This window comes from Nannospalax galili, unplaced genomic scaffold (assembly GCF_000622305.1).
Source record: "Nannospalax galili isolate Female #2095 unplaced genomic scaffold, S.galili_v1.0 scaffold1343, whole genome shotgun sequence".
Taxonomy (NCBI): domain Eukaryota; kingdom Metazoa; phylum Chordata; class Mammalia; order Rodentia; family Spalacidae; genus Nannospalax; species Nannospalax galili.
Window position 1 is genome coordinate 126,138 of NW_008350246.1, and position 16,045 is coordinate 142,182.

The window sequence follows — 16,045 nt, forward strand, 5'->3', positions numbered from 1 at the left end:
ACAAGTGTCATACGCTCAACACCTAAACACGTACACATAAATTTTTAAAAATTGACCTTTTTAAAAAATCCAACTATGGCTGGATGTGGTGGCTCATACCTTTAATCCCAGATCTGGGGAGGCAGAGGCAGGTGGATCTCTGTGAAATTGAAGCTAGCCTGGTCTATATAGTGAGTTCCAGGCCAGCTGGGGCTATAAGGATTAAAAGAAAATCTAAGTATGATGGCACAAGTTTATAATCCAAGTGCTGAGAAGGTGGAAGGGGATCCCTGGAGCTCACTGACCAGCCAACCTAACCTACTTGTTGAGTTCCAGGCCAGTGAGAGACCATGCCTCAATAAACAAGGTGAACAGCACCTAAGGAATGACATCCAGAAACTGCCCTCTGGTCTCCACATATACACGTGAAAACATCAAAAGACAAGTTCTTAAAGATCCTGTTATCATTTCATTCGTTCATTTGTCATTATTCTTTCAACACACACCCATTGGGCTCCCTCTTACACTGGGACAGGTCCTGGGACTAAAAGATGAACAACACCAAGTCTCAGTGCTCAAGCTCATGTGTGTGGGGGGGAGGGGGGCAGATGTTATTATCTCAGGCGAAAGCCCTCATGAGCTATATGGGAGTAAGGCAATATTCAAGAAGATGTGTTCAAAGTTTCCTATGAGGAAAAACTGGCCCCCTTCATCCATTGCTATTTTTCAGTTTCCAAGCAGGGATCCTTCTGAGGGCACTTTGTATGAAGAGGCAGGAGTGGGAGAAGTAGAAATACACAGTTCAGCTTCAACATCAGGAAGATACCTGTGGTGTTCCCTGGCAGGGGGAGGTCCAAAAGGAAGGAAGAAATTATCTTCATATATCTTTGAATTTCAGGATCCAGTATCTGACCATCCAGAGTCAAACAGACAAAAGGGAAAAGTTGCAGAAGCTGGGAAACACTCTAACCAAAGTAGGTCAATTCCACCCTCATTTGTTAAAGGCTTTTTCAGTCACAAAGCGTAAGAGATACAATCACAGGTCTGGATAAGTTGGTAAAAGAGCCAGAGGACAGCAACTTACATGGGAAGCAACCTCCTAGCAATACAGATGGTTCATGAATGTATGTAAAAGACATGAGAAAACAAGGGGCAGGAAGGATAGAACAAGCCCCACCCAGCACAGAGCTCTCCTCCCAGAGTTAGGGATGTAGAGCTCTGGGTTCTAGTTCCAGCTCTGCTACTAACTTGCTGATCTTAGGCAAGTTCTCTCTCTATGGGTCTTTGTTTGGTAGCCTGTGAAATGAAGGAATTGAACAGACTATAAGGATTCAGCTTTCCAAAGTGCACTGTAGACTTGAAAAAAGCAAACCCTAAGTTTCCTCATCTGCTTATTCCCGAAGCATCCCTTTGAGACAAAAATATAGCATGACCTTCAGTCCTGAAGCCCAGACAGTACAGCTAAAGGGAGTCAATCTAGCCAAACAGGAAACAAAGTTGTGGAACTGACTCAGGACTCAGACTCAGTCTCAGAATCAATTTCCCTGAGGGATTCTTACACCACAGACTTTGGGGTTCCAGTTTTCAATGCTTGTGGGGAAAGAGTAACCCTGGAGCCCTCAACCTAGCAGCCTTGACCCTCTTCCCCATTCCTTCCATTCTGCCAGCCTCAGTGCAGCCTGTCCCTCATTTCGCAGGTCCCAGGGGAAAGCAGCCCAGGGTTCCCAGGAGTTTCTATGGGAAAGAAATGCACACTGCCCCCCCCTGTCTTTCTTTCCTTCTCCAGTTCCCTCTCTGGCCCTGCAAAGTTTGTGGTGGTGAAAGGCTGTTCCCAGGAGCCCACAGGCATGCCGACAGAAAGCCAGTCCCTCCAGGCCCGGGAGGGGTGGGGGTGGCGTGGAGAGCTACAAACGGTCCCTCCACAGATCCAAAAACTCCATTCAGCACTTCATGAAAATTTCCTATCTATAACCTGGTGCCTGTGAAAATGTCAAGGCTCTGAGCTGGACAGATGTGGGTTCCTCTTTTTCTGGGGTAAGGCTTCCTGGCCTCTTTCTGATCCTTCTCTGTAAAGTGAGAGTGATCAGGGTCTCAAAAGGAGGTTTCAAGGAGATACCAGGGAAAGGTGCTCAGTACATTAGACACTGCCAGGGGAGGCTCCAGAATTTCCTTCTAGAATTAAACATAGGCGCAGCAGCTGGACAGTGGAGGTGGAGGGCGGGGGAACTCAGTGAACTGCCTCACCAGGGGACCCGGAATCCAGGTAGTTGTTACCTTTGGGGAAGACAGGGACCCCTTAAGAGAGACCACTATAGTTGTTGGGGGACAAGAGATCAACTTCTGCTGAGCTCCATGACTCCGGGGACACGAGCAGGGCCAACCTGCAGATTCCTCGGGTGCCCTGTCGCAGAGGGGCACGTTACTCACAGTGTGCACTGCACTGGAGAGTAGCAACAGCAGCAGCAGCAGCAGCAGCAGCAGTAGCGACAGAGGCTGCCAGGGTGACAGCCAGGGGCCCATGGTACCAGGCGCGCACCTGCAGGTGCACTGACGTGGTCCACTTATTCACTGGTAACTAGGGAGCTCAGCCTCCTGTTCAGCGTCCCGCTTGCTCAGCATCGGATACCCTGCGCGTCCTTGAATCCGGAGGAGCCATGACTGGACCAACCCAAACCCACCCGATCCGTAGCAGGTCTGAGGACTGTTGCTCCCAGAACTAGGTAGTCCTGTGCTAAGCAGCACGGTCTATTGATAAGGACAGGAAACACACACTGCACAGTCTCCACCCAGCAGGGACTGGGGGCGGGGAGGGGGGAGGAGATAGAGGGAGGAATCCCAGCCTCCAGCCTGGGAATGCAGGCTCAACCCAGCCTCCAACTGTAACCTTTTCTCCATTCCCACTCTGTGGCGTCTAAGAGCTTAAGTCACATATGGACAACACAGACAATGCTTTTTCTGGTTTTATTTTTTCCTAACACAGGGTCTTACTATGTAGCCCTGGCTGGCCTCAAACTTGCAAACCCCCTGCCTCAGTTTCTCCAGTGCTAAGATTATGGATGTGTGCCACCACACCTGGTTTGGGGCATCCCTAATAACCATCTAACATTCCCCAGGCCGAGGTTCAAACACACAGGGCTTAGTCATCACCTAACGGGTGAATTTACCTGCTGTTACCCTTGCATATTATCTCCCATGTTCACTGTTTTTCCTCCTTATTAAAGTTGTAAATGGGACTGGGTGGATAGCTAAATTGGTAGCATGCTTGCCTAGCATGCATGAAACCTTGGGTTCAATCCCCAGTACCACATAAACCTCTGTGGTGGGGTACACCTAGAATTCCAGCACTAGGAAGGTGAAAGCAAGAGGATTAGAAGTTTGAGGTCATCCTGAGCTCATAGTCAGTTGGAGGCCAGCCTGGACTACATGAGACTCTGACTAAAAACAAAACCAACCAAGCAAACAAACAAAAAACTGTGATACTGGCCTGTGCCACAAATTCTCTCCCCAGGATCCCTTCCAGGGGTGGCAGATTTTAATGCTGTCAGGTGAGACCCAGGAGGACCCTTATATATACCCAGGCATTTGAGGACTGTGCTGACAGTGAGCTCCCTGGAGGGTTTGGGATTGCTAGTGTCCCTCAGAGGCTATTTAAGCAGCAGGCAGCTATTCCCAGCAGCCTGTTTAACATGAGTATGCCTAGGCACTCAGCTATCCTGGATGTTAGCATTTGGCCCCTCATTACAAGGTCCTCCAAATGACTCTTCAAGATCCAGTCTTTCTTTGTCCTGACAACCCCCTCGCTCTTGCTCTCTTGCTTTTGAGACAGGGTCTCCCAGTAGCTTCAGCTGGGCTGGAACTGGCTATATAGACCAGGTTGGCCTCAATCTCCCAAAGATCTGCTTGCCTCTGCCTCCTGGGTATTGGGATTAAAGGCATGCATCACCACCTGGTACTTTATGTCAAGTTGACGAATTCCTCTAGACCCCCAGGTGACTATACTCTTCAGAAGAGCATACAGAAGCTGGAGGAGGCTTCTACCACATGGCCAGGGACCAGCAACTCTGATGTTGAGAGAGGAAAGCCTGGTCCCCTATGCCCAGCTTTTAGTAGTCTTCCTTCCCAGAAGTGACTATTGTGAGACCGAGTTTGGTAAACACCTGCAAAAGTAAAGGGAGAAGATTGCTTTCAGTGTGGTGCTCGGTCACACATCAACCTTGAGCTGGCAACCACAGGTGCTGACTTCCTTCCAGGGACTTTTTCTTCCACCAATACCCACCAAGGGAAATGTATGAAGTTAGTGTGATTACAGTAGCACAAAGCAGAGGATGTTTGTGAAATTCAGGCCCACTTTGATATGCTTTCCCTCTTAGAAAAGGTGAGGTTAATTTTGATTGTCAACTTAAAGGAATTCAGAATCAGCATGGAAATAAATCCGGGCATGTCTGTGAGGGAGTTTCTAAATTAGGTTAATGGAGGTGGGAAGTCCCACCCTAAATGTAGATTGCACCATTCCATGGACTAGAGAAGAAAATGAGCTGAGTACCAGGATTCATTCATCTCTCTGCTTTTGGTTGGACACACAGTGTGAGCAGCTGCCTCGCATTCTGCCCATGCCTCCCGACCCTGATAGGCTGTATCCTCAAACTGTGAGCCCAAAGCAGCCATTCCTTCCTTAAATTGCTTTTGTCAGGTGTTGCTTAGCAGCAACAAGACAAGTAGCTAATAGAGAGGATAACTGCTAGGACCATCCTGACCTCTTCCTCCTTTTTCACTAACATATTCGCACAGGTGTACACACGTACAAGTAAGGCCAGCTCTGGTGGCTGATGCGTTTGGGCTAAGAGCTGAAGCAAGTTCTGCACTCTTGCCTTCCTACAAAGAACCTGTTGTCTGGATTATCCTGGGCTAGACTGTGACTAATTGAAAGCCAAGGTCACCCTACCTACCATCAGTCTAGGTTCCTTAGTGGCAGGGTACTGGTCTACCACTGTAGTTTTCCTTTAGAAAACTTCCTTGCTCACAAGTATAAATCCCATACTCCAAGAAAGTGCCACTGCTGCACCAGTAGAGATTATTTGTTGGGTTGGTTGTTGTTGTGGTTCATAGACTTTACAGCTGGATGGGATCATTGATTGATTTTCTACCTAGGCAATTTGCATAGTATCTTCTGATACTATGGGAGCTGGTCTTCAGGGAGAAGGCCTCCAGATCAGTTCCAGCTCAACTGCTCCAAGTCCTGTATCTGAAGTATGTCCTGCCTTCAGCAATAGGGTCTTACCCTCAAGTTCTGGGAGGCAATCATGGGCTATGGCAATAACCCATGTTATTTTGGGAGTGTTATTTTGGGAGGTTGCTGTGATGGTTTGAATGATAATGTCCCCCATAGGCTCCAAGTGTTTGGACATTCTGTCCCCAGATGGTGGTGCTGTTTTGGGAGGTTTTAGAAGGTGTGGCTATCCTGGAGGAAGCACGTCACTGGGGGTGGGCTTAGAGAGTTCTTAAGCCTTGTCAGATCTCCAGTCCTCTCATGCTTCCTGTGCCTACATGATGATGTGAGAGCTTAGCTTCTGCTGCTCCTGCTCCAGCTACCTTCAGCCACCATGGCTCCCTGCCATGACAGACTGTAATTCCCCTGGAACCATAAGAGCAAATAAATTCTTCTTTTTATAAGTTGCTCAGGTCAGTGTTTCTATCACAGCAACAGAAAAGTGACTAATACTGTTGCCCTCTGGCCTCCACATGTACGTGCACCCAACTGTGCACAAAAGATTTGCAATTTTTACTAGATAAACTTCTGTGTTTCTTGAATATTTTCTCTAACAATTCAAAGCATTAATTTTGAATTGAAAAAATAATAAGAAAACACAAAAAATGTGTTCTGTGCTCTGTACGAGAACCTAATGATGTCTAATGACAAAGCAAGATAATGTTTATTCTGGACAGTTCTCTATCTAGCCTGTGGCAAGCCATTCTTCTCTAAGTGGGTAGCTCTGTGTTTTAGACAATTGACAAAAGGTTTTAAGTGCTCTGTGAAAGGCATTTTTACAAACCGTGGATGCTTGTAAAACCTGCCTCAGAAAATAATTTCACAACCGGGCTATGTATTGGTTACTTTCTATAACAAAATATTTGACAGAAGCAGCTTAAGGAAGGAAGGAAGGGTTTATTGTGGCTCAGTTTGAGGGCACAGTCTATGGTGGGGAAAGCATGGTGGCAGGACTGTGAGGGGCAGTTGGTCACCTTGCATTCATAGTCAGGAAGGAGAGAGAGAGAGAGCGAGAGTGAGAGACAGAGAGAGATTTTGATGCTCAGATCACTTTCTCCCTTTTATTCAGTTCTAGAACCTAGCCCATGGGAAGGTGCCCCCCCCACTTCAGGGTGGGTATTGCCACCTCAATTAAACCTTTCTGGAAAGACTCTTGTGAATATATCCAGAGGTTTGTTTCTATGGTGATTCCAAATCGCATCGAGTTGACAATGAAGATTAATCATCTCGCAATGCAAGAGGAGGAGAGGGAAAGCTATTAATAACAATGTAGGGAGCTAGAGAGATGGCTCAGCAGTTAAAAGCCCTTGCTTCTCTTGCAGAGGACCAAAATTTGGTTCCCAGCACCCATATTGGGTGGTTCACAACTATGGGTAGCTCCAGGGGATCCAAAGCTGCCTTCTGGCCTCCATGGGCACCAGCATACCACACACACACACACACACACACACACACACACACACACACTGTGTATTTACTGCCTGTTTGGACTCTGTTGGGATTGGGGGGAGGTGTTTTCACATTTAGTCCTCCACGGCTATATGAGGGACTAGAGCCAGAGTCTTGGGAATGTTGATTGTTCATCCTCATTCTGCACACTAACTAGGGTGGAAGGTGGCATTTGAAGCTGACCTGAACCCCAGCCTGCTCCTTTCACCTTCCAAAGCACTTTGTTTCTTGAGATAGGGTCACATGTAGCCAAGGATAGCCTTGAACTCAATATGGAGCTGAGGATAACTTTGAATATATGATCCTCCTGCCTCTACCTCCTGAATGCTGGGATCACAGGCATGTGCTTCTTCGCCTGGTTTATGTAGGGCTGAGGGTGAAACCCAGGGCTTGCTGCATGCTAGGCAGACAGTCCACCAACTGAGCCACATCCCCGCCCAGCAAACAACATTGTTTGGTGTAGGAGTGAGAAGATCTCAGAAGAGCAAGCAGAATCATAGACACCATGATGATAATTGTGGAACAATACCATGTTGCACACCCTCCAAGCACCAATGTAACCCTCACGGGGACTGGTCTCTCATCTTAATGACTTCTCATGTCTTGATTCTAATCTGGTTCTCCAACCTCCAACCCACTGCAGAGGAAGGTGGGACCTAGAAACCAAAGTCATGAACTCCAGAAATTCACTATGGACTTCTAAGAGTAATTTAAAGGTATCCTGAGGGTAGGAGAGACTATATTTGATTTTAGGATAAATTCCTCTCCTAGTTTCCTACAGATTGTATATGTGTGATATGTATATGCTCATGTGGGTTTGTATACATGTGTGTAGTGCATCTATGTTCATGGGCAGGTCAGAGGCCAAAGTCATGTGTTATCCTCAGTCACTCTACACTATTTTTTTAGACAGAGTGTCTCACTGACGCTAGAGGCCACTGATTTAGGTAGACTGGCTGTCCAGTGGGCCCCAGGGATCCTCCTGTCTCTGCCTCCCTGAAGATGGATTACAGGCATGGGCTGTTGTGAACCTTTTTATGTTGATTCTAAGGATCAAACTCAGATTGTGATCATGCCTGTGTGGCAAGAACTTTACAGACTGAGCCATCCTCCCAGCTCCCTACAGATACTCCTATCATCTCACTGAAGCAGGCTGTAAGGGTGAATACAAGTCCAACAGCTAAAATTATATGAAAAATTTCCTCGATGCCAAAAGGGAAAAGAGATATTTTCTCCTCTCACTTTTCCTTCAGTAATTTCTTTAGCATACTTTCTGTCTCTTTAAAATGTATACAAATCCTTAAAAAATCTAAACAGTCCTCTTTCCAGTTTTGGGTCCCAGCCACCTCCTAGAAATGAGAGGTCAGGAAGCAGTCTGTACCTCCTCTCCACACTCCTTGTTTTTTAAACAGTGTCTCTAGCCTAGATTTGCCTTGGATTCTCTATGATGTAATAGAGGATGTCCTTGAACATTTAATCCTCCAACCTCTACCTCCCAAGTGCTGGGATTACAGCTGTTCACCACCATGCCCAGTTTTATGTAGTGCTGAGAATGGAACCCATACAAGCACTCAACCAACTGAGCTGCATTCCCAGCCCCTAGGACTTAGTTATTACTTACAACTTCCTACTTCTCCAAAAGGGCTGAGAAGTTTCCTTTTTTCTTAGCTAAAGACCACGTGTGTGTGTGTGTGTGTGTGTGTGTGTGTGTGTATGTCTGTGTGTCTGTGTCTGTGTGTCTGTGTGTGTATCTGTGTGTCTGCGCATGTTGTCTGTGTGTCTGTGTGTCTGTATATCTGTATGTCTGTGTGTCTGTGTGTATCTTCCCTTTCTGGCTAGAACAAATGGTGGGGCTTCAGTTTGCCTTTGTGGATGGCTGGTCAAAATGGCACATGCATTCTAGCTTGATGCTGACTAAATTCATTCTTCCGTGCTATGATAAAATACCTTGATAAAAGCAATTTAAGGGAGGAAGAGTTTATTTTGGCTCCCAGTTTGAAGGCAGAGTCCATTATGGTGGAGAAGTCACGATAACAGGAGTGTGAGGCAGCTGGTCACATTCTATCTGCAGTGAGAAAGCAGAGATGAATTCTGGTGCTCAACCCATAGAATAGTGTGAGAGAGACTTCTATAAAATGGACATACCCTGGACTAATGACTTAATTAACCCCAGCAAAACCATGTGATCTTTTGTCCTATGACCTGGGCATCTGATCTGATTTCCTGGGAACCTCAATTTGGTACTCAACCCAAAAAGATAATGAGTATGTGAGTATAATGTGTGAGTATAATGTGAGTATGTATATGTGAGTATAATGTGAGTATGCTTGAAAACTGACATATCAAAGTGCTGAAAGGCAGCACCCCATCTCCATTTCATACAGTGGAGATTGGGAAGGACATGTGACCTTGAGTGAGTGAGATATTCTAGAATCACGGAAGAAAAGGCTGGATGATCTGTTAAGACTAGGGTGGTACCAAGTTTGTAATTCCCCAACTGAAGCCGGAAAACCATTTTGAACAAAATCATGGTTGAGGCTGGGCTAGAGAGCACAGTTCAGGGATACAGTTCAGACAAGATAGTTCCATCAGCACAGCTCCAAGAGACATCTTGGGAAAGGGTGTTCTCTGAGTTCAAGTACACACTTCAAAACAAAATTTAAGAGTTAAGGGGTTTTCTTTGTTCGTGTAATTATAACGTTGATGTAGTCATTGCCACAGAACAATACAGCCCATATTTAGGGTGGGTCTTCCCACCCCAATTAGCTCAATCTAGAAACTCTCTCACAGATCTGCCCAGAGGTTTTTCTCCTAGATGATTCTAGATCCTCTCAAGTTGACAGTATTGACCATTACACTGAATTATAAAATGATTTCTTTTTTTGTTTCCTTCATTTTGTGAAGAAAATCCCTTTTTCTCCAATTATGTCTTATATTGTTTTTTTTTTCTTTTCCCAAAACAAGAATAAAGACATGTGCTAGAGAGCTTTAGTTGTCAACTTGACACACCTAGGTAAAGAGAGCCTCAACTGGGGAATTTCCCCCATTGGACTGGCCTTTGGCCATGTTTGTGGGGCATTTTCTTGATTATTGAGTGATGTGGGAGGGCCTAGCCCACTGTGGGTGGTGTCACTCTTGGGAAGGTGGTCCTGTATTGTATAATAAAGCAGGCTGAGCATGGGACCAAGCCACTAAGTAGCATTCCTCCATGGCCTGTGCTTCAGCTCCTGCCTCCAGGTTCCAGTTCTGAGTTTCTCCCTTGGGCTCCTTCAATGATAAAATATGATCCAGGAGTTATAAGATAAAATAAACCCTTTCCTCCCCAAGTTGCTTTTGGTCAGTGCTTTGTCACAGCAATTGAAAGCAAACTATAACAGACATTGCAGCACTAACGTTGTTTGATGACTATTTACTGAGCAGCTGCTTCACCCCAGGTGCGATATTAAGATGACAGTAGCCTGGAGAAATCACCTTGCCGAACCTCAGCTGCGAATCAAGGCGCTATGACTGCACCTTCTACAGGAAACTGAGGACGATGGCTGAGGCTGCTACTTTCGATTTAAAAGTCCTGTGTCACTACAAAATTAACAAACCTGTTGCTTGGCAGACAAGCAGCTGCAGAACACACAGTAGGATTTTTTTTCAGATTGTGGTAAATTCTATGTAAAGTATATAGGGGGCCTAGGAATATGGCTCAGTTGGTAAAGTGTTTCCCAGGTACACATGAAAACCTGAGTTTGATCCCCAGCATCCACATAAAAAGCTGGGCCTGGTGTCCCACACTTGTAATCCTTCTGCTGGAGAGGTGAAGACAGGCAGATCCCTGGGGGTTGCTGGCCAGCCTAACAAGCTCCAGGTCCCAGTTAGAGACCTATTTCAAAACACAAGGTGGATAGTGCCTGAGGAATGACACCTAAGGTTGACTTCTGGCTTTCAAACATATGCATATACATATTCACAAGCTTACATGGCACACACACAGCATATAAGAAAGAACCATGGCAGATCCATTCATAGCTGAGCCCTACAAGTTTCTAAGCTTGCAGGCCATATATATATGGATGGATATATATATATATATGTATCAATCCACAATTTCATAAAGGCCAGGCCTATAGCCACATATAGTTTTGCCTGTCCAATTTCCATTCTTCCTCCTGATTAGACAAATTTGCCCTGTCCATTCTCAGACTATATATTTTAATTCACCAAAAGCAGCCCAAGAGTTGGCACATGACCCAATAGACCCAATAGGTAGTACATGACCCAATAGGGAAGCAAAGAGGGTTACCACAGTCACCACCACTCAATCAACTAACCAGTGATTGGTTCAGGGGTGGACATGTGAGTCATTCTATCCAACAGGAATGGTACCAACACAGTCTATGTGTGGGCATCATGATCAAATAGCAAGATGCTGGTCTTTTCCAGAGTACCAGGACATGCTAGCTGAGAAAAAAAGACAGTTTGGTATGGAAAGAACGAGACGTGGAGAGAGGCAAAGCCCAGACAGGCACACCTGCCAGCACCTGCCATTTTGATGCAGTCATGAAGCCCTGACTTGCCTGAGGAAGTGATATTTGAGCTGCTGGGACTGGTTTGAAGTGCTGGAAGGAGAGGACTGAGGAGAGAGAGTGAGAAGAAATTGCTGCTCCAGGTGTCTGGAGTGTGGGGTGGCTGGTCACATTGCAGCCACAGTCAGGAAGCAGAGAGAAAGGAATGCCTGGAGCTCAGTTGCTTTCTCCTTTTCAGCCCAGGACTCAAGCCCATTGAATGGTGCTACTCACATTCAGGATGGATCTTATTACTTCAGTTAACTTAGTCTGGAAGCTCCCTCACAGACCTGCTCAGAGATTTGTCTCCTAGGTGTTTCTAGGTCTGGTCAAGTTGATCATCAGTATGAACCATCCCAAGAATCTTTCTCTTTCTGAGTTTTTTAGAGTTTAGAAATAGTTGTTGGAGCTGCAGCAGCCACCAGAAGCCACGAGGGGCCTGAATGGTACGTGCTTTATTTGGATTGTTAGCCAAAAAAACCCAGGAGAGAGAGAATGAGAGCAAGCAAATGACTGCAGGAGTTTGGAAATTGTTCCTTATGGCACAATAGATGATATATCAATTTCTTTTATTCTGCAAGACAAAAATCATTAACAGTACATCAAATTACAAGAGTGATAGTTGGGATTGTCACCTTGACAGAATCTAGAATCACCTAGGAGACAAACCCCCAGGAACACCTATGAGGAATTATCTAGGTTAGGTTTGTCTCTTGGAATGTCTCTTGGTTAATTGAGGTGGGAACCTAACCCACTGTGGGTGGCACCATTCCCTGGTTGGGATTCTGGCCTATATAAATGGAGCTGACTAGGAGTTAGTCAAATTTCTGACTATTTAATGTTGCAGTGTGAACTCCTATCAAACTTAGAGGCTTGAAACATCCACCACCTATTCTATCTCAAATTCAGGTGGAGCTCAACTGAGCAGAGAACTGTGAGCCGAAATAAATACCTACTTCCTTGAGTTGCTTTTGCCAGAATATTTTATCCCATCTCATCCCATGGGATAGGGTCCTGGACTGAATAAAAATGAGAAAATGAGCTGAGCACCAACATCCTTCCCTGGTTCGTGATAGCTAATGGAATGTGATCAGCCACCTCACACTCCTGCTGCCTTCCCCACCATGATGGACTGTACCCTCAAACTGTGAGCCAAAATAAACCCTTCTCTCTTAAGTTGCTTTTGTTAGGTGTATTGTCACAGCAATGAGAAAAGTAACTAATACAATACTATATCTGTGTGTGTGTCTTTCTTAGAAGAGACAAAGCCCTCTCTAGAAGTCTCCTAATAGTCTAGAGTTTCATATCCAGAATCAGGAGAGGTACCTAGTCTAAATCAATCAAGCATCTATGCTTGGCCTATACACACTAGGATCATCTATATGCAACAGAATCAAGCTTCTGTTAGACAGTGGAGATTGACAACATGCAACCACCACATATGAGAACATGCAGTGCAGCTAATTGCTCAACAATCACCACATATGACAACATGTAGTGCAGCTAAATTGCTTATCTAACCACATGCACTTTCTGTATGTAATAGGAAATAATTTTTTTCTTAAGAAAAATATTAAGAAAGAATTTTTAAATGCTATCCAATGCACATTTAGGAAAGGTAGGAGACAAACACCTTGTTATTTATACTGGAGTAAAAAAGATCTAGGGCTATGGGCAGTGTAGTACCTGCTCTCCTGAAGTCTACAGTCTTGCTGGGGCAACAACCCAGAACTAAAGCAACCCATTAGATAAGCACATGAAATTTTTCACTCCCTTGACCAACAGTTACTGAGTAATCACTATGGACTAAAAACTGTGTCAAGGGCTGTGGGAGATCTAAAGATTAGGTACAGGCTCTCCCCTCCTAAGAATTCTGCAGTTTGAGACAAATACACAGGGGTAGGGAAAGTAGTTCAGTCGGTAGAGTATTTGCCTAGCATGTATGAGGTTCTGAGTTCAGTCTCTAGCATTGCAAAAACTGAGCATGATGGTGCATGCCTGCAATTCAAGCATCCGGGAGGAGGAGGCAGGAGAACTGAGAGTCCAACACCATCCTTGGGAGGCCAGCCTGGAATACACGAGACCCTGCCTCAAAACCAATACCAATAAAAAAAAAACATGCACAAATAATGCTGGGTGTAGCCTGTAAGGAGATAAGTGCTATCAAGAGATATAGTGGAACACAGTTGGGCACGGCACACACTTGGAATCCCCACACTTGGGACATAGAGGCAGGGAGATCAGGTATTCGAGGTCATCCTATAGAGAGGGTTCTAGGCCACCCTGGATAATATAAGACCTTGTCTCAAAAAAAATGGTAGAACAAAGGTTTATGAAAACCCAGAGGAGAAAAAGATTCCTTCTGGCTGGGAAAATTATAAAGAGGGTAGAAAGTGGATCTTATATAGTGCTAGTGTTGAAAGATATTTTGTTTTGCAGCCAGGCATAGTGGTGTGTGCCTTTAATCCCAGCATTTGGGAGGCAGAGGCAAAGGCAGGTGGGTCTTTGTGAGACTGAGACCAGCCTGGTCTGTATAGGTAGTTCCAGTTCAGCTGGGGCTATAGGAGGACCTGTCTTAAAAATAACCAAAAGAAAAACTTCTTACATTTGTGTGTGTGTGTGTGTGTGTGTGTGTGTGTGTGTGTGTGTGTGTGTGTGTCTGATACAGAAGACAACCAATCTATAGGAGTCAGTTCTTTCCTTCCACCATGTAGGTCTGAGGTTGTCAGGCTTGGAGGCAAGCACCTTTGGCTACTTAGCCATTCCTTGGTGCCAAGATGAAGAGATTTTTTAGTAGGTAGCAATGATGGTGAGGAGGAAAAAAATAGAACAAATAAGCATTGAGCCTTTCCTGGGGGTGAAGGGCTATGTCCAGCCCAGCAGGACAGGATGCATAAGGAGTTAGACATCTCCTAGAATCTCTTCCTATGCAGCTGCAAATAAATCAAGTGCCAAGTCATGCAGGGAAAGGATGGGATCATAACAGTAGCTAGAATAGAGCAGTCTGAGTGGTCTGTGTGAGGGAGATTTTCCAGTGATGAGAAGTACAGAATGCTCAGGGCAGGAGCTTAGGGAAGCAGGCCAGGTGTGATGCTTAGAACCATACTGTAAATACCAGGGACATAAAGGGTTTCTTCAAAACTCTGAGGGGGTTTTTGTTGTTGATTTTGTTGTTTAAATTTATTTTTATTTTATGTGTATGAGTGTTTGCCTACACATTACATAAGTTCACTTCTTTCGTGCAATGACTGCAGAAGCCAGAAGATGTTAGATTCCCTGCAACTGGAGTTACAAATGGTTGTTAGCCACCATGTTCATGCTGGGAACTAAACCCAGATCCTCTGCAAGAACCACCAGTATTCTTTACCACTGAACCATCTCTCCATCCCCTGTTGTTCTTTTTTTTAAGAGTTTTAAAAAATTTTGTATATATGAGTATTTCATCTGCATGTGTTTGGGTGCACCACATGCGTGTAGTGTACATGTAGGCCAGAAGAGGGCATGGGATACCTTGGAACTGCAGTTATAGGCTTTTGTGAGCTGCCATGTGGATGTTGGAAACAGAACCCAAGTCCTCCACAAGAGCAGCAAGTGTTCTTAACCAGTGAGCCATCTCTCTAGCCTGTTTTATTTCTTTAAGAGAGGCACATTCTGAAATATTTTCTGACTGTTGATTTATTTATCGAATTTAAGTTATACTATATAAAGAGCAAACAATGTATATAGTGGTATTTGATGCATCCTAATATATGCAATTATCTTTTAAAAAATATGGATGCAATATGAGTTAGCTCCAGGGAAACTATTGATGTGTTTTCTCCCCTAGTGGCCTGCATAGCACTTTCCCCAGTGGTGTGATAGCTAGTTGGCAGGGAGGGAGTTTTCAGGTGGGTTCCAGCTTGATTTCACTATGCCCTGCAAAGAAAGTGTGCTGTGCCCTTAGCAATAGGTCTTACCATCTAGTTATGCTGGGCAGCCAAGAGTAAAAGCAATATGCTGTGTTGTTTTGGGAGACCTCTATGACCAATAACTCTTAGGGAGGTATCTCAACCCTGGTACTAAGATTTTCATTTGCTAATCCATGTCTTCTTGAGGCATCATTGTCCACTCACATGGGCTATCTTTAAATTACTTTAGTTTTCTTAATTATATTTTAAATTAGTTTACAGAGGAGTGGGTTTTCGTAAAGGTTTTTCATAATCCTTAGTTTTGGTTAACCCACTCCCACCCCCTTCTGCCAGGCAAGATGTGCCCTCTGGTGCAATGGTTGCATAAAAGTTATGGAGGTAACCAATTGCTTTTGGATTGGATTTGAGGCCTGCTTCAGAGGAAAGACTCCATGCCTAGTACTGGAAACCTGGTCAAAGGCCCATGGCTTTGGAGGTCACAGGCCAAAGGGAAGAATCTGCTACTGTTGCCTCACTAAGAGACATCATATCAAACTGCCTACTCAGTATTGATACTTGTACCCATAGATTGGTGCTGCCCTTGGCCACAACAACTTCTTTCTTCAGTGGTCAGCAACTAATGCAGAAACTCATAACTGATCAAAGAGGTGAGAATAAGTGTTTTATTGGAACATCTATATCAATCTCCCCACCCCAACCCCAAGTCTCAGGAGCTATCCCTAGAGAGGGGTAGAAAGAGCCAGAAGATGGAGGAGTGCTGTAAAATGCTGTCTTCTGGACATGATCTGGCTGTCACACTCATGAACTCATTACACTATCAAGTCAACAAAATCGGTCAGCATTCCAACAGGCAGCACTAATTAGACTCAGTAGGTTTTAATTTCCAAAAA

At 44.9% G+C, this 16,045-nt stretch overlaps 1 protein-coding gene across 1 annotated transcript in view; it reads right to left on the reverse strand.

The window, feature by feature from the left end:
• Sctr (secretin receptor) overlaps positions 1-2,681 on the reverse strand; it is an 83,807-nt gene extending 81,126 nt beyond the window's left edge. The window contains exon 1 of the mRNA XM_017801739.2: positions 2,407-2,681. Coding sequence (XP_017657228.1) covers positions 2,407-2,499 — 93 coding nt within the window. The 5' untranslated portion in view covers positions 2,500-2,681. The remainder of the gene's footprint in view (positions 1-2,406) is intronic.
• Positions 2,682-16,045: the final 13,364 nt, after the last annotated feature.